At 41.1% G+C, this 18,292-nt stretch overlaps 1 protein-coding gene across 1 annotated transcript in view; it reads left to right on the top strand.

The window, feature by feature from the left end:
* The window catches only part of EIF3E (eukaryotic translation initiation factor 3 subunit E), a 182,601-nt gene that overhangs the window by 129,312 nt on the left and 34,997 nt on the right, over window positions 1-18,292 (top strand). Inside the window, exons 9-10 of the mRNA XM_030218047.1 lie at window positions 1,973-2,074; window positions 3,150-3,259. Coding sequence (XP_030073907.1) covers window positions 1,973-2,074; window positions 3,150-3,259 — 212 coding nt within the window. The remainder of the gene's footprint in view (window positions 1-1,972; window positions 2,075-3,149; window positions 3,260-18,292) is intronic.

Genomic DNA, 18,292 nt, shown 5'->3' with positions numbered 1-18,292 from the left:
TCACTGAGATTGGCTTCTGTCTCAGTAAGGTGGCGTGATTAAACAAATATTTAGATATATAGACAAAGCACTGGATATGATAAAACTGACAGGAGCATGGTGGCCCAGATTTGCAACCTACATCGAGTTCCCAGAGTAGCACATTATTGGTAAACTTTTGAACTTGTGCTACATTCAGCTTCAGCTGTAAGCTCCATAGGCTTCTCTACAGTCCATTGCTTAGCCGGCCAAAATCCAATTCAGAAGTTGTCTCTTGTAAATATAGATGGTGGAAAGCAAGAGGTACTTTCAGTTGTGATCCCAACGTATAGGCTGTCGCCAGGGTATCCTGCACATCCTTGCATAAAGTTTCCCAACCTAAACTCTGTATGTAATGGTTCAGCTGGAGATAAGCAATCTTGTGTGTCCCAGGTACACAAACTCCTTCTGAATATCTTGAAATGGACACATCTTACCATCATCAGTCAATACTTGGTACAAATAACAAATGCCTTCTCTTCCCAACACTGAAACATCTTGTAATCAGTCCTTGGAGGGAAAGAAGGGTTATGACGTATAGACGAAAATGAGTTGATCACTGCAGAAAAATGATGCCTTTTACAGAGCTACCTCCAAACTGCATGCGATGTACACAAGATTAGATGGTCCTTTTAAAACCAAGTCTCCCCTTTTGTTGTATGTATTATCCAACTGAAATGTTCTGTGGAAGACAGTTTAGACTCCAATGATGTAACTGAAAAATCATGGGTACTCCTTACCAGTCATTAACATGTCTCATGCCCACAGTAAGATACTGGAGATTCAGTAAACTGAAAACCTCTTGATCTTTAGGGGTCCGTATACTGGTAGTAGGCAATCTGGCATGCCTACCCTGTCACAGATATCTTTGTAACAATCTATGAAGTAAGTTTTCATCTTGTTTTAAAAACAAGGGGAGCATTTGAAAAGTGTAGAGCCACCAAATGGCAAGCATGTTAAACTGATTCTCCCCAATAGGGACAAAGGATATGCTTTGTAGATTCCCAGCCTCTGGCGCATATCCTGAATTAAGGGCTCTACATTAGTTATCTATTGTAGCCAAGTCAGTTGATATATGTACCCCTAAATATTTAATATTCTCAAATGCTCAAGATGAGGGAAAATCACCCACTCAGGTTGTCTGGACTGAAGGAATCACTGGGAGGACCTGAGACTTCAGGAAATTAAGACATAAGCCACCAGCTCTCTATAGTTCATTATAATGCACAGTGTATTATGCAAATAATAATGAGGATCAGTAAGAAACAGCGTTCCCCCTCCCTCCCAATTCCAGGGTCCTCCCTCCCTTCCTTCCTTTCCTTCCAGTTACAGGCCCCCCTCCCTTCGAATTTTAAAAGTTCATCCTGACTTAACTTGTGCAGTTAAAAAGCATGCAGGCTCGGCACTTCAGTTTCCCTTCTTTGTCTCTCAGCTCTGGTCCCGCCCTTATTTCCGTTTCCACAAGGTCGGGACCAGAGCTGACAGATAGAGAAGGGAAACTGAAGTAAGTGCTGAGCTGCACGCTTTTACCACGTGCGGGAGGAAGAGGGGGGGATCCAGGAACTGGGAGGGAGGGGGACCCTGAAATTGGGAGGGAGGGGGAATGCTGGAACTTCCCTTAAAAACATTAATGGCAGAAGGTGATTACCTTGCTAGCGCCCGTTCCATTTCAATGAGAAACGGGGCTTTTTCTACTAGTACAAATAATACATGTAATAGACTGCATAGGGTGTAAGCAAAGACGGAACATATAGATAGAGTAACAGGAGTAAGAAAGTAAGATGACTAATTTAAAGAAAGTTGTATATTACAGAGATGATTTGCAGCCCAAATATAAAGATACTGATTTTTACTTTTGTTTTTGGGTATTGTTTTTATTGATTTCAAATGAAGAGGTGTTCTAAATAAAATTGTCTAAAAAAAACCTGACGTTATGTTTGTTTTTATTTTACAGGAATCTTATACATACAAAGACCCCATTACAGAATTTGTAGAGTGCCTGTATGTTAATTTTGATTTTGATGGTGCCCAGAAGAAATTGAGAGAGTGCGAATCGGTAAGCTCTAATTCATACTTTATGCTAAGAGCCACTTGATATGTATATTCTTTAATAGCCTATTTGCGTTTTACAACTTGCTAAGTTGTTTGATATCTCTCTCCTATTTTTTTTTTTTTAAGCCTTTGTACAGATAGCCTCCTGTATGCAAATACCATGTCACAAAGTGGAGGAGTAGCCTAGTGGTCAGTGCAGCGGACTTTGATCCTGGGGAACTGGGTTTGATTCCCACTGCAGCTCCTTGTGACTCTGGGCAAGTCACTAGAGTGTTAGTGGGTTGATTTCGCCAAAGCCTTCCCCAAAGTCTCTGTATTATGAGAGTTTTATATTTTTAATCTTTTGTTTAATCTAGTGGAATGGAGGAGTGGCCTAGTGGTTAGAGCACCAGTGGCCAGTTCAAATCCCGCTGCTGCTCCCTCTATTGCCTCAGGTACAAAATTAAATTATGTGCCCTCCATGGACTGGGAAATATCTAGTGTACCTGAATGTAACTCACCTTGAGCTACAGCTGAAAAAGGTATGAGTAAATTCCAAATAAATAAATAGTTATAATTTATTGTATTGTAATGTGTAAACAGCACCAGGCAGTTGTTTTCTGGGAGAGGGGTATATATGAAATTAAGTGGAATGAGTTGGTGGCCCTGTGTTGCTTTGCTGTGAGACATGTGAGCGATGCAGGATCACCAACCCATTCTGTAGCACTTGCAAATACTGGAGTAGCTTAAGGATAAATAGAAAAGGGTGAAGCTGGGTTGCCGATTGGTGAGAGGGTGTTCTGTGGGTCCATCCAAATCCTTTTGAAAAAATACAATCTCTGAGAGGGGCTCATATTTGATTCTTCAATACCTTTACGGAGTCCCAGGGTGATCAGATTTGCTATGATGATTTCTGATAAATCCCCATTGTTGTGCTCCAAAATCTCTATTTTCTAAGATTTAATTTTGTTCATGTTAAAGTGTTTTAATAAACTGCTTGCAGTTAATGGTCTTGGTTCCAAAAAACTTGTATCTAGCAATTTCTGTCTGGTCATATGATGAGAGATGTGTGCATTTGACTGCGGCTTTTCTTGTTGTAGGTGTTGGTGAATGACTTCTTCTTAGTGGCTTGCCTTGAAGATTTTATTGAGAATGCTCGCCTTTTTATTTTTGAAACTTTCTGCCGTATCCATCAGTGTATCAGCATCAAGTAAGATTTCTACCAGTCAATCTAAAGAAAATTAGAATTCCTTAATGCTTTTCAGGTTACTGTATGTTATGAAACACATTTCTGCATACCAGCCAAGGGGAAAATGGGGGAGGGAGGGGGTGGTAATATTTAGAGAACATACACATTTAAATAGAAAGCAATTTGCATTTCTGGGCAGTCTGTGAAGAATTGCTAGTGGGATTGTGACTTGGTCACTTTGTGTAATTTGTAGGCAGTCAATTGCAAATTTGTTGGGATTCTGTGTCATTGGTAGAACCATTTGTACCACTTCCAGTAGATTTAGAAGAATTAATAAATATGGAGATTCAATATTCATGTGGAAGAATGCTCTGTGCTCCAAGTGAAATGTTTTTCTACCATGGAGCCACTGAGCTTTGATCAGCTAGTGAGTCCCAACTCATAAAGCAAGTCATATGCCGGATCTAGTACTTATCCCAACCCAAGCAAGTGAATTTTAATATGGAGAGGATATGGATTTAAGTATACTCCTGTGATCTTGACTATATGCTAATGTAGTTCATAATTAGGATAGTTAATATGTTATTAATTACAAGTATTTACTAGGTTGTATTAATCGGAGGATATTTCTGCAGTGTCACTATCTCATCTGAGTTGCAGTGCATTCTGGAGTTACTTGCATTTTGGGATGATTCCTTTTACAGTTACAGGACAGGTAGTTAATTTAAGACAGCCAAACCTCTCCATCAGGCTTCATGGTCCTCTAGTGTTTTAAAAATGGCAAGGAGAGGTTGGGCAATCCAAGAGGAAATGGTGAAAGAGATGATTAGTAGTAGAAAGAAGGATACCAGTAGAACCTGAGTGCTTATCAATCCCTGTGTCAGTCTACAAAGAAGGAGTTTTTGAGGATAGAAATAGAGCCGTGAATAGACCATGTGAGTTATTTCATATTTATAAGGGAGTTGGAGGTTTGTCATGCTGAGATAGTGAGGCTTTGGCATTATATTTTGAGGATAAAGTTATGGCCCTATGAAAGTTAGTTCCTTTACCTATTAGTATGGATGAAGTATATATGGAAGGAAACCTAATTAGATTGGAGATATCTTCTAAGTAGTAAATTCTGAGAAAATTAAGATCAAGATAATGCAGAATGAAGTTGGTTCACTGTCCATTTTGATTTGTACAGGCAGATTTGGAGAATATCTCATCAATATTAAAAATTAACCCTATGAATGTAATCAAGAAATTTGGGTGTCAAATCTGGTTTGCAGTTATCAATTAAACCTGAAGTGAAAAGAGGAGCGACTGCAGCTTTTTTTAAAGCTATGTCTTTATATTGCTATTGATAAGCTAGCTACAAATGATATCCAAATGGTACTGCAATGTGACCCAAGGATAGCAAGGACAGATCAAGAACTAGTGTGCATTTTGTGTCACATTAATGGTTGATAATAAGCAAAGTGTCCGTTTGCAACATTGTTGGATTGCTGGTTTAATCAAGTATTGACAATAAATGTGACTGTCTAAAATTGTATAACCACTCTCCCATGTCTATGTGACTGCCCTCTTTATTATGCCAGTATTTGATCATGATGGAGTGTAAAATGCATGATGTGGCAGGTGCAGCTCTTGCTGCCTTATTGAGTAGACTAGATGGACCATGCAGGTCTTTTTCTGCTATCATATACTATGTTACAATTGTGTATTCCAAGGTTGGACTATTGCAGTCCTATAAATTTAGGATGTGCAGATTCATCCTTAAAAGAATGGCAAGTAAGACAAAGTTCTGCTCTGTAGCTGCTCATACCCATAGTAGTTGAGGTTTTCTGCTACTTTGAAGACATTACATTTGTTGTTAGTTGAATAGAAGGTTATGTTTGTCTGTTCTCTGTTATTTAGAGTGATACATAGGGGCACTGTGGTCAACTACATCATTTCAGCTACAAGTATCTCCATTTGAAGATGGCATGCTTGGTAGTTACAAGGAACTGTATTTATTCTTTCCAACCTATTGGAAGTTGGAAACAATGATACAAAAGGGTTTGAGAAGTCTGTCTTTCTGGGGGCAAAATAACTCTCTAAATATTTAGTGGAATGGAATAAAACTTGGCATGTGGAAAATACACGAGTTCAAAAACGGGCCAAATCAGACTGGTTCCAGAAAAATAATGATGATAGAAATGCATTGTACCAATTATTTATTTATGGGAGATGGAGTTCCAACCAGGGGCGTAGCCAGACCTGACGTTTTGAGACGGCCCAGAAAGTCAAATACGTTAGCGTTTAACTTTAAAAAAGGAGACTATGATAAAATGAGAAGAACGGTAAAAAAAAAAACTTAGGGGGGCAACTGAGAGAGTAAAAACTGTACAACAGGCATGGACGCTGTTCAAAAATACCATCCTAGAGGCCCAGGCCATACATATTCCGCGAATTAGAAAAGATAGACGGAAGTCCAAAAGACAGCCGGCCTGGTTGAAAAGTGAGGTGAAGGAAGCTATTAGGGCTAAAAGAAACGCCTTCAGAAAATGGCAGAAAGAACCTTCTGAAAATAACAAGCAGCATAAGGAGTGTCAAAGCAAATGCATGGCGCAGATAAAGAAGGCCAAGAGGGATTACGAAAAAAAGATAGCATTAGAGGCAAAAAAACATAGTAAAAACATTTTTCGGTAGTAAAAGCAGGAAGCCGGCAAAAGAATCGGTTGGGCCGCTGGATGACCGAGGAGTAAAAGGGGCGATCAAGGAAGACAAAGACGTAGCAGAGAGACTGAATGAATTCTTCGCTTCGGTCTTCACCGAGGAAGATTTGGGTGGGATACCGGTGTCGGAAATGGTATTTCAAGCGGACGAGTTGGAGAAACTTACTGACTTCACGGTAAACCTGGAGGACGTAATGGGTCAGTTCAGCAAACTGAAGAGTAGCAAATCTCCTGGACCGGATGGTGTTCATCCTAGAGTACTGATAGAACTGAAAAATGAGCGTGCGGAGCTACTGCTAATGATATGCAACTTATCCTTAAAATCGAGCGTGGTACCAGAAAATTGGAGGGTGGCCAATGTAACGCCGATTTTTAAAAAGGCTCCAGGGGAGATCCAGGAAATTATAGACCGGTGAGTCTGACGTCAGTGCCGGGGAAAATGGTAGAGGCTATTATTTAAAAACAAAATTACAGAGCACATCCGAGGACATGGATTACTGAGACCGAGTCAGCACAGCTTTTGGTGGGGGGAAATCTTCCCTGACCAATTTACTTCAATTCTTTGAAGGAGTAAACAAACATGTGGACAAAGGGGAACCGGTTGATATTGTGTAGCTGGATTTTCAAAAGGCGTTTGACAAGGTACCTCATGAAAGGTTACAGAGGAAATTGGAGGGTCATGGGATAGGAGAAAATGTCCTATTGTGGATTAAAAACTGGTTGATGGATAGGAAACAAAGAGTGGGGTTAAATGGGCAGTATTCACAATGGAGAAGGTTGTTAGTGGGGTTCCTCAGGGGTTGTGCTAGGACCGCTGCTTTTTAATATATTTATAAATGATTTAGAGATGGGAGTAACTAGCAAGGTAATTAAATTTGCTGATGACACAAAGTTATTCAAAGTTGTTAAATCGCGACAGGGTTGTGAAAAATTACAAGAGGACCTTACGAGACTGGGAGACTGGGCAACTGGGCGGCTAAATGGCAGATGACGTTTAATGTGAGCAAGTGCAAGGTGATGCATGTGGGAAAAAAGAACCCGAATTATAGCTTCGTCATGCAAGGTTCCACGTTAGGAGTTACGGACCAAGAAAGGGATCTGGGTGTCGTCGTTGATAATACACTGAAACCTTCTGCTCAGTGTGCTGCTGCGGCTAGGAAAGCAAATAGAATGTTGGGTATTATTAGGAAAGGTATGGAAAATAGGTGTGAGGATGTTATAATGCTGTTGTATCGCTCCATTTTTGCGACCACACCTTGAGTATTGTGTTCAATTCTGGTCGCCGCATCTCAAGAAAGATATAGTAGAATTGGAAAAGGTGCAGCGAATGGCAACTAAAATGATAGCGGGGATGGGACGACTTCCCTATGAAGAAATATTAAGGAGGCTAGGGCTATTCAGCTTGGAGAAGAGACGGCTGAGGGAAGACATGATAGAGGTATATAAAATAATGAGTGGAGTGGAACAGGTGGATGTGAAGCGTGTGTTCACGCTTTCCAAAAATACTAGGACTAGGGGGCATGCGATGAAACTACAGTGTAGTAAATTTAAAACAAATCGGAGAAAATTTTTCTTCACCCAACGTATAATTAAACTCTGGAATTCATTGCCGGAGAAAGTGGTGAAGGCGGTTAGCTTAGCAGAGTTTAAAAAGGGGTTGGATGGTTTCCTAAAGGACAAGTTCATAAACCGCTACTAAATGGACTTGGGAAAAATCCACAATTCCAGGAATAACATGTATAGAATGTTTGTACTTTTGGGAAGCTTGCCAGGTGCCCTTGGCCTGGATTGACCGCTGTCGTGGACAGGATGCTGGGCTCGATGGACCCTTGGTCTTTTCCCAGTATGGCATTACTTATGTACTTAACATGGGAGGGCACCAGGCATATAGGTGTGAGTACTGGTGAAGTAGGAAGTACTCTTGTAGCCAGGACCTACCCACCATGGAATGTACTATGCTCTCGCACCGAGGATATGTCTCAGTGCTGCCCGGGAGGGAAGGGTTAGGACAGCTGTTGTAGTTGGTGATTCGATCATTAGGAATAAAGATAGCTGGATGGCTGGTGGACGTGAAGATCGCCTGGTGCCTTGCCTGCCTGGTTCAAAGGTGGCGGACCTCACGTGTCACCTAGATAGGATTTTAGATAGTGCTGGGGAGGAGTCGGCTGTCTTGGTACATGTGGGTTCCAATGACATAGGAAAATGTGGGAGAGAGGTTCTGGAAGCCAAATTTAGACTCTTAGGTAGAAAGCTCAAATCCAGAACCTCTAGGGTAGCATTTTCTGAAATGTGACCCATTCCACGCGCAGGGCCCAAGAGACAGGCAGAGCTCCAGAGTCTCAATGCTTGGATGAGACGATGGTGCAGAGAGGAGGGTTTTAGATTTGTTAGGAACTGGGCAACATTCTGGGGAAGGGGTAGACTATTCCGAAAGAGAGAGCAGCTTTTAAACTACAAACCAGGGGAAGGCCGACAGTCGCTCAAAAGCGCATGGTTTGGGATAAGGTATCTTTCAAAGATATCACCAAAACAGGGAAGATAGGGTATCCTGATAGTGAGGTTGCAAAAGAGACCGTAGTAGATCAGGTGTCCTTAAATAAAAATCAGACAAAAGATTGCAAATTAATACTGTCAAGTACTGAGCATGATGTATAGAAACAACAAACAGTTTGAAATGTCTATATGCGAATGCCAGGAGCCTAAGAAATAAGATGGGAGAGTTAGAATATATTGCACTAAATGAAAAATTAGATATAATAGGCATCTCTGAGACCTGGTGGAAGGAGAATAACCAGTGGAACACTGTCATATCGGGGTACAAATTATATCGTCGTGATAGGGTGGATCGAATTGGTGGAGGGGTAGCATTGTATGTTAACGAGAGCCTTGAATCAAATTGATTGAAAATTCTGCAGGAAACAAAACACTTCTTGGAATCACGTGTAAAGGGGAAAAGGATAGTGATTGGAGTGTACTACCGTCCGCCTGGCCAGGATGAACAGACGGATGTAGAAATGTTAAAGAAAATTAGGGACGCAAACAAACTGGGCAACACCTCCCCTTACTCCTCCAGTGGTTACTAACCCCCTCCAACCCTCAAAGAAATAGTTTAAAAATATTTTGTGCCAGCCTCAAATGTCATACTCAGGTCCATCGCAGCAGTATGCAGGTCCCTGGAGCAGTTTTAGTGGGTGCAGTGCACTTCAGGCAGGCGGACCCAGGCTCCCCCCCCCCCCCCCTTTACACTTCTGGTGGTAAATGTGAGCCCTCCAAAACCCACCAGAAACCCATAGTACCCACATGTAGGTGCCCCCCTTCACCTGTAAGGGCTATGGTAGTGGTGTATGGTTGTGGGTTTTGGGGGGGCTCAGCACACAAGGTTAAGGGAACTATGTACCTGGGAGCTTTTTCTGAAGTCCACTGCAGTGCACCCCAGGGTGCCCGGTTGGTGTCCTGGCATATGAGGGGGACCAGTGCACTATGAATGCTGGCTCCTCCCACGACCAAAGAGCTTGCATTTGGTCGTTTCTGAGATGGGCGTCCTTAGTTTCCATTATCGCCGAAAATCAGAAATGACCAAGTCTAAGGACAGCCATCTCTAGGGACCGTATTATCGAAACGAAAGATGGACGCTCATCTTGCTTCGATAATACGGGTTTCCCCGCCCATTCGCCAGGATGTCCTGCGAGGACGTCCTCAGGAAAACTTAGGCGCCCCTTTTGATTATGCCCCTCTACGTGTCCTTAAATAAAAAAAAACTGACAAAAGATTGCAAATTAATACTGTCAAGTACTAAGCATGATGTAAATAGGAACAACAAACATAGTTTAAAATGTCTCTATGCGAATGCCAGAAGCCTAAGAAATAAGATGGGCGAGTTAGAATATATTGCACTAAGTGAAAAATTAGATATAATAGGCATCTCTGAGACCTGGTGGAAGGAGGATAACCAGTGGAACACTGTCATACCGGGGTACAAATTATATCGTAGTGATAGGGTAGATCGAATTGGTGGAGGGGTAGCATTGTATATTAACAAGAGCCTTGAATCAAATTGATTGAAAATTCTGCAGGAAACAAAACACTTCTTGGAATCACTATGGATTGAAATTCCATGTGTAAAGGGGGAAAGGATAGTGATTGGAGTGTACTACCGGCCGCCTGGCCAGGATGAACAGACGGATGTAGAAATGTTAAAGAAAATTAGGGACGCAAACAAACTGGGCAACACAATAATAATGGGTGATTTCAATTACCCCTATATTGACTGGGTAATGTAACATCGGGGCATGCTAGGGAGGTAAAATTCCTTGATGAAATCAAGGACTGCTTTATAGAGCAGCTGGTACAGGAGCCGACGAGAGAAGGAAAAATTCTAAACCTAGTCCTTAGTGTGGAGCGCATGATCTGGTGCGGGAGGTAATTGTGCTGGAGCCGCTTAGTGATCATAATATGATCGGATTTGATATTAGCTTTGAAGTAAGTATACATAGGAAATCAAATACGTTAGCATTGAACTTTAAAAAAGGAGACTATGATAAAATGAGAGGAACGGTGAAGAAAAAAAAAACAGAGGAGTGGCTTCGAGGGTCAAAAATTTACATCAGGCGTGGATGTTGTTCAAAACACCATCCTGGAAGCCCAGGCCAAATATATTCCGCATATTAAAAAAGGAGGACGGAAGACCAAATGACAGCAGGCATGATTAAAAAGTGAGGTGAAGGAAGCTATTAGAGCTAAAAGAAAATCCTTTAGAAAATGGAAGAAAGAACCAACTGAAAATAATAAGAAACAGTATAAGGAATGTCAAGTCAAATGGAAAGCGCTGATAAGGAAGGCTAAGAGGGACTTCGAAAAAAAGATTGCGTTGGAGGACAAAACACATAGTAAAAATTATTATAGATATATTAAAAGCAGGAAACCGGCAAAAGAGTCGGTTGGACCGCTGGATGACCGAGGAGTAAAAGGGGCGATCAGGGAAGACAAAGCCATAGCGGAGAGATTAAATGAATTCTTTGCTTCGGTCTTCACCAAAGAAGATTTAGGTGGGATACCGGTGCCGGAAATGGTATTCGAAGCTGACTAGTCGGAGAAACTTCATGAATTCTCTGTAAACCTGGAGGATGTAATGGGGCAGTTCTACAAACTGAAGAGTAGCAAATCTCCTGGACCGGGTGGTATTCGTCCCAGATTACTGATAGAACTGAAAAATGAATTTGCAGAGTTATTGTTAGTAATACGTAATTTATCCTTAAAATCGAACTTGGGTACCGGAAGATTGGAGGGTGGCCAATGTAATGCCGATTTTTAAAAAAGGTTCCAGAGGAGATCCGGGAAATTATAGACCGGTGAGTCTGACGTCGGTGCTGGACAAAATGGTAGAGACTATTATTAAGAACAAAATTACAGAGCATATTCAAAAGCATGGATTAATGAAACAGTCAACATGGATTTAGTGAAGGGATATCTTGCCTCACCAATCTACTACATTTCTTTGAAGGGGTGAACAAACATGTGGATAAAGGTGAGCCGGTTGATATTGTGTATCTGGATTTTCAGAAGGCGTTTGACAAAGTACCTCATGAAAGACTCCAGAGGAAATTGGAGAGTCATGGATAGGAGGTAGTGTTGTATTCTGGATTAAAAACTGGTTGAAAGATAGAAAACAGAGTATGGTTGAATGGTCAGTATTCTCAATGGAGAAGGGTAGTTAGTGGGGTTCCCCAGGGGTCTGTGCTGGGACCGCTGCTTTTTAGCATATTTATAAATGACCTAGAGATGGGAGTAGCTAGTGAGGTAATTAAATTTGCTGATGAGACTGGGCGTCTAAATGGCAGATGAAGTTTAATGTGAGCAAGTGCAAAGTGATGCATGTGGGAAAGAGGAACCCAAATTATAGCTATGTCTTGCAAGGTTCCATGTTAGGAGTCACGGATCAAGAAAGGGATCTAGGTGTCGTCGTTGATGATACGTTGAAACCTTCTGCTCAGTGTGCTGCTGTGGCTAAGGAAGCAAATAGAATGTTAGGTATTATTAGGAAAGGAATGGAAAACAAAAATGAGGATGTTATAATGCCTTTGTATCACAGCATTGTGCGACCGCACCTCGAATATTGTGTTCAATTCTGGTCACCGTATCTCAAAAAAGATATAGTGGAATTAGAAAAGGTGCAAAGAATGACGACGAAAATGATAAAGGGGATGGGACGACTTCCCTATGTGGAAAGGCTAAAGCGGCTAGGGCTCTTCAGCTTACAGAAAAGGCGGCTGAGGGGAGATATGATAGAGGTCTATAAAATAATGAGTGGAGTTGAACAGGTAGATGTGAAGCGTTTGTTTACGCTTTCCAAAAATACTAGGACTAGGGGGCATGCGATGAAGCTACAATGTAGTAAATTTAAAGTGAATCGGAGAAAATATTTCTTCACTCAACGTGTACTTAAACACAAAAACTTACAGCCAGCCTCTGAGACCTTTCCTATGCAGCCGCTGTCCCCACTATAACATAGTAACATAGTAGATGATGATAGATAAAGACCTGCATGGTCCATCCATTCTGCCCAACAAGATAAACTCATTACATATGGTATGATGTGATATAACTTCGTATGTACACCTTGCCATTTTCAGGGCACAGACTGTAGAAGTCTTGCCCAGCACTGGCTTTGCTTTCCAATTAGCGGTGTTGCTGCCTAATCTCTGCTAAACTTCTTTGGATCCATTCCTTCCAAACAGGATTCCTTTTTATTTTTCCCACTCTATTTTGAATTCCATTATTGTTTGCATCTGCACCACCTTCCACGGAAGGGCATTCCAGGTACCTACTACCCTCTCATTGAAAAAATACTTCCTGTCATTCCTGAGTTGGCCCCCTTTCAATCTCAATTCATGTCCTCTAGTTCTACCACCTTCTCAGTTCTGGAAAATGTTTGTCTGCGGATTTATACCTTTCAAATATTTGAATATCTGTATCGTATCACCCCAGTTTCTCCTTTTCCTCCAGGGTATACACATTCAGGTCATCAAGCCTCTCCTCGTGCGGCTTGCTTTTCTCTGAACCTCTTAAAGTCTTTTTACATCCTTAGCAAGATACAGCTTCTAAAACTGAACACAATACTCCAAGTGGGGTCTCACCAACGATTTGTACAGGGGCATCAAAACCTTTCTTCCGCTGGTTATACCCCTCTCTGCAGCTTAGCATCCTTCCGGCTGCAGCCACCGCCTTTTCGCATTGATTCCTCACCTTGGGATCCTCGGACAACATCACCCCCAGGTCCTTCTTCTGAGCTGAGCTTACCAATCTCTCCCCTCCTATCTGGTACTTTTCTTTTGGATTTGTGCACTTCTTGTCATTAAATTTTAACTACACTCACAAAGACTCCAGAATATAAATTGTATCAAAACAATTTGCTTTTATTACAACAATGTGTCTATACTATACTTATGACACATATAAACGCTTGAACTACTCATTCATCACCATTCATACACCACTCGCCCATTATTGCTAACTCCCAAGCATAATACAGCATATACAAACTTGCCTATATCATCTATAGGAAAGTGCATGTACTATTATAGTTGTAAATCATCCAGTATATAACAAAAAACTTCTAGCACGCATATTATTGTCCAGTAATGTCTCTTTAAACAGATCTCATACGCTGCAATGGGAAATGAACAATGTCCAAGCACTTATCTCCGTTGTTAAACCCGTTGCAGACTTCACTGGCGATGCAGCATTAGAAGTATTCAAACCGAATGCCGTGTTTTATCCCAAACCGCACACTACTGGATCACCTCAGTCTTAAACAGCTTGCAAATACTGGGTGAGAAGGCGCACAAACTGCCGTTAAGGCTGAAATAATTCTCATGTGCAACACGGTTCCCCAATGCTGGACCGCTTTTCGTTACACTTCCTCAGGAGGAACCACCCATTGATCTACATTAACAATATTGTCACTGTTATAGTAAACCTCTTAATTCAATGTCAATACTTGTTATCAATCACTTAATGAATCACTTACTGTTTCCGTTATATGCGGCTGCTTGCCGGACTAACGTTCTCCCAGGCGCGGGTTAAAGGCCGCTTCACTAAAATTTACTGGCTGGGCAAGAATAACCCCATTTAAATATCTGGCGTCCCTAGCCACACCTCAGGCAATTTAAAGACACACACCATCATACCCATTCAACCTCTAAATTGAGGCCTCTGGACGCTACCGTTAGAAGTTTTTTGTTATATATTGGATGATTTACAACTATAATAGTACATGCACTTTCCTATAGATGATATAGGTAAGTTTGTATATGCTGTATTATGCTTGGGAGTTAGCAATAATGGGTGAGTGGTGTATGAATGGTGATGAATAAGTAGTTCAAGTGTTTATGTGTGTCATATGTATAGTATAGACACATTGTTGTAATAAAAGCAAATTGTTTTAATACAATTTATATTCTGGAGTCTTTGTGAGTGTGGTTATGTGGTATAGACTCTGGTAACTTAGCATTATCCCCTTGTCAGTGGATTATTAAATTTTACCTGCGAAACCCTTGACCATTCTTCCAACCTTTGGAGATCCCTTGTCATGGTTTCTACTCCATCCAGGGTATCCACTCTATTGACTATCTTTGTGTCATCCGCAAAAAAGCAAACTTTCCTTCTAACCCTTCAGCAATGTCTCTCACAAATAAACAGAATTGGCCTCAAAACCGACCCTTGAGGCACTCCATTACTCACTTTCCTTATCTTGGAGCAGATTCCGTCACTGCCGCCTGTCAGTCAACCAGTTTCCAGTCCAGTACACTACTTTTAGTCCTAAGTTCAGCCTTCTCAGCTTATTTATCAGTCTTCTGTGATGGACTGTATCAAAGCTTTGCTGAAGTCCAGTTAGATTACATCTAGTGCATGTCCTTCATTCAGTTCTTTGGTCACTCAATCAAAGAAGTCAGTCAGATCTGTTTAGCAGGATTTTCCTTTGGTAAAGCCATGTTGCCTCAGATCTTGTAACCCATTGGCTTCTAGAAAGTCAACTATCCTTTCCTTAAGCAGTGACTACATTATTTTTCTTATCACTGATGTGAGGCTTATCTGCCTGTAGTTTTCCCACTTCTTCCCCCTCTCTTCTTTTGTGAAGAGGGACTACATCAGCTCGTCTCCAATCCCACTGAACCTGTCTCATCTCTGAAGATCTGTTGAATAAATCCTTGAGTTCCTGCCAGATTTCATCCCCACGGAATTGAGAAGTTTCTCTCTCTCTCTCTCTGCTTACGATATAGCCTCTCCTGTACATCTGCTATTGCTGTTGGGACATGCAGAACAACATGGCTTAGGGCCTCTTGCATCAGGGAAGACCTTCAGCGCTGTCTCACGGAGGCCACCTGGGTTGTAAAGATTCAATTTTATGGTTCCTTATTACGTTTCACTTCCTTCATCTATGATATTTCTGTATTGTGTGTGTTGCTTTTTAATGGAAGACGTATTTGATATAATGGAATTTGTATCAAGTATTTTCTAAGGCACAATATTAGAGATTCATAGTAGTCACTAAAAGCCAGCTTATACCACTGAGTAAGAAACATTTGGAAACAGTTACCTCTGTGTGGCAGGGTTTTATTACCTTGAAAGGAGTGTTTTACCATATATAATATTTCACTGAAATGTAAAATCTGTTCCAAAATGACATCAGAGCAGTTAGTTATGGTGTTACATTGGGTGATAAAATTTCATTAAATGCAGACTTCAGTGTGGTTTTCTTAGTGTTCTATGATTTAAAAAAATTAAAAATGTCATAGAAAATCCAGCATTACATAAAATATACGCAGTAGGGCTGCATTTTGATTAAAATTTTAATTGAGTGATTAAAGATGTTGTTTCCTTGTTTTCCCACTGAAGTCACTTAACGCTCCGTTGCCCAGAGTTACAAGGAGCTGCAGTGGGGGGAAAAAAGTAAATAAATAATGTACCATTAATCGCAATTACAAATTTAATCAAAATGCAACACTAAATAAATTAGGGGTCCTTTTACAAAGGTGCGCTAGTGTTTTAGTGTGCGCTAAAAAATAAACACGCGCTAAACATTAGTCACCCATATGTTTCTATGGGCGGCTCTAGTGTTTAGCAAATGCTAATGATTAGCGTGCACTAAAACCGCTAGCGTGCCTTTGTAAAAGGCCCCCTAAAAGAATAAAAAGTAATGAAACGATAAATACAAAATAAAAACTGACAAATTACAAATTAAAGAATATGTGGAATAGCTATAGACAGCACAATTTTCACAGCCTACTTTAGAAATGCAGCCGTAGTTTGAAGTTTAAAAAAATGAATTGAAGCTTACCATATATTCCTTGCTTGAATAGAGAACTCTCGGGATTGATGTTTTACCATACTAACCAGCTTATAATCGAACGAGAATAACGCCCAAGTTCCGACCTAAATCGGGAGATGGGCGTTCTTCTCACAAAAACAAATAAAGCGGTATAATCGAAAGCCGAACTTTGGACGCTTTCAACTGCACTCCGTCGCGGATGCGGACAAAGTTGACGGGGGCGTATCGAAGGCGTGTCGAAGGCGGAACTGGGGCGTGGTTATCGGGCGAACAGAGATGGGCGCCCTTCGCCGATAATGGAACAGTTTTGAGCTAGAATTTAGGACACTTTTCCTGGACCCTGTTTTTTTGACGAATAAGGCCCCCAAAAGTGCCCTAAATGACCAGATGACCCCCAGAGGGAGTCGGGGATGACCTCCCCTGACTCCCCCAGTGGTCACTAACCCCCTCCCACCACAACAAATGATGTTTCACAACTTTTTACTTTCACCCTCAAATGTCATACCCTCCTCCCAAGCAGCAGTATGCAGGTCCCTGGAGCAGTTGTTAGGGGGTGCAGTGGACGTCAGGCAGGTGGACCCAGGCCCATCCCCCCCCCTACCTGTTACAATTGTGCTGCTTAATGCTACTAGTCGTCCAACCCCCCCAAACCCACTGTACCCACATGTAGGTGCCCCCCTTCACCTCTTAGGGCTATAGTAATGATGTAGACTTGTGGGCAGTGGGTTTTGAGGGGGATTTGGGGGGCTCAACACCCAAGGGAAGGGTGCTATGCACCTGGGAGCTCTTTTACCTTTTATTTGGTTTTTGTAAAAGTGCCCCCTAGGGTGCCCGGTTGGTGTCCTGCCATGTGAGGGGGACCAGTGCACTATGAATCCTGGCCCCTCCCACGAACAAATGCCTTGGATTTATTCGTTTTTTGAGCTGGGCGATTTCATTTTCCATTATCGCTGAAAAGCAAAAACGCCCAGCTCACACCTTGACGAATAAAACATGGGCGTCTTTTTCTTTTAAAAAATACGATCCGCCCCGCCCCTTCACGGACCCGTTCTCGGAGATAAACGCCCATGGAGATAGGCGTTTCTGTTCCATTATGCCCCTCTAAGTAAACAAAGCAAGAGCAGTAGTTTGTCATTTGTATCGTTCTCAAGTCTCTGCAGTTGCTAGGGTTTCCTTTTTGATCTTATTGAAATATATTTCAAATATATAGCTCATGCTAAGCCTTAACATTTTGGGATTAGAGTTGTAATTGATTGCTTTTTGATTAAAGCAAGGGCATGTATTTCATTGCCAATCATATTTGAATTTTGTGTTAAGCCTACTAGAAAAGTTTCACATTGGGCATGCAAAGAATTAACAGTAGTACGAGTGGATAGTGTAATGGAGCAAACTTACACATGGCTTGCCCCCTAATGACTGGAATAGCAAAGAGGCGTTGAGTGTCTAGCAGCGACACATGAAAAACAGAAAGCAGATACTGGAGGTCCAAACAGTTTCTTTATTCTTACAGATCCGACGTGGCCACGTTTCGCCAATTAAGGCTGCATCAGGGGTATTAATATATCACAGATAATAAAGAAATAAATAAAGGATATAAAACCAAATATCAAAACCATAAAAACTACATTTACATAAAAAAGTTGGTTATAAGATATTCCAAAAACATATAAAAAAAAGTCATCAATAAAGATCTTTAATAAATAAAATCTTAAATAACATATATAAAGCAAAACATAAAAAACTAAAATGCTAGGCTCATTGAGCAAACAATAAAAATCAAAACAAACATACGTAGCCAGGGACAAAAAAAAGGCTTAGCCCGGACAGCACAACTTATCATCCAAGATGACCTAGAGAAATAATGTAAAAACATACTAGTAAAAGTGGAAGGCATTTAACTTAGGCACAAGGAAGTTGCTTTTAATCTTATCTGTGTCAAAGCAAAAAAAAAATAAAACTTTTTTTGAAAAAGGGGTATTGGGACATTCACAGAGTTAACGCTGGAGTAAAGGTAGAAAATAAAAGTAG

This window comes from Microcaecilia unicolor, chromosome 1, assembly GCF_901765095.1.
Source record: "Microcaecilia unicolor chromosome 1, aMicUni1.1, whole genome shotgun sequence".
NCBI classification, from domain to species: domain Eukaryota; kingdom Metazoa; phylum Chordata; class Amphibia; order Gymnophiona; family Siphonopidae; genus Microcaecilia; species Microcaecilia unicolor.
The sequence above is the reverse complement of the archived record's forward strand: the minus strand, read 5'-3'. Positions and strand labels throughout refer to the sequence as shown.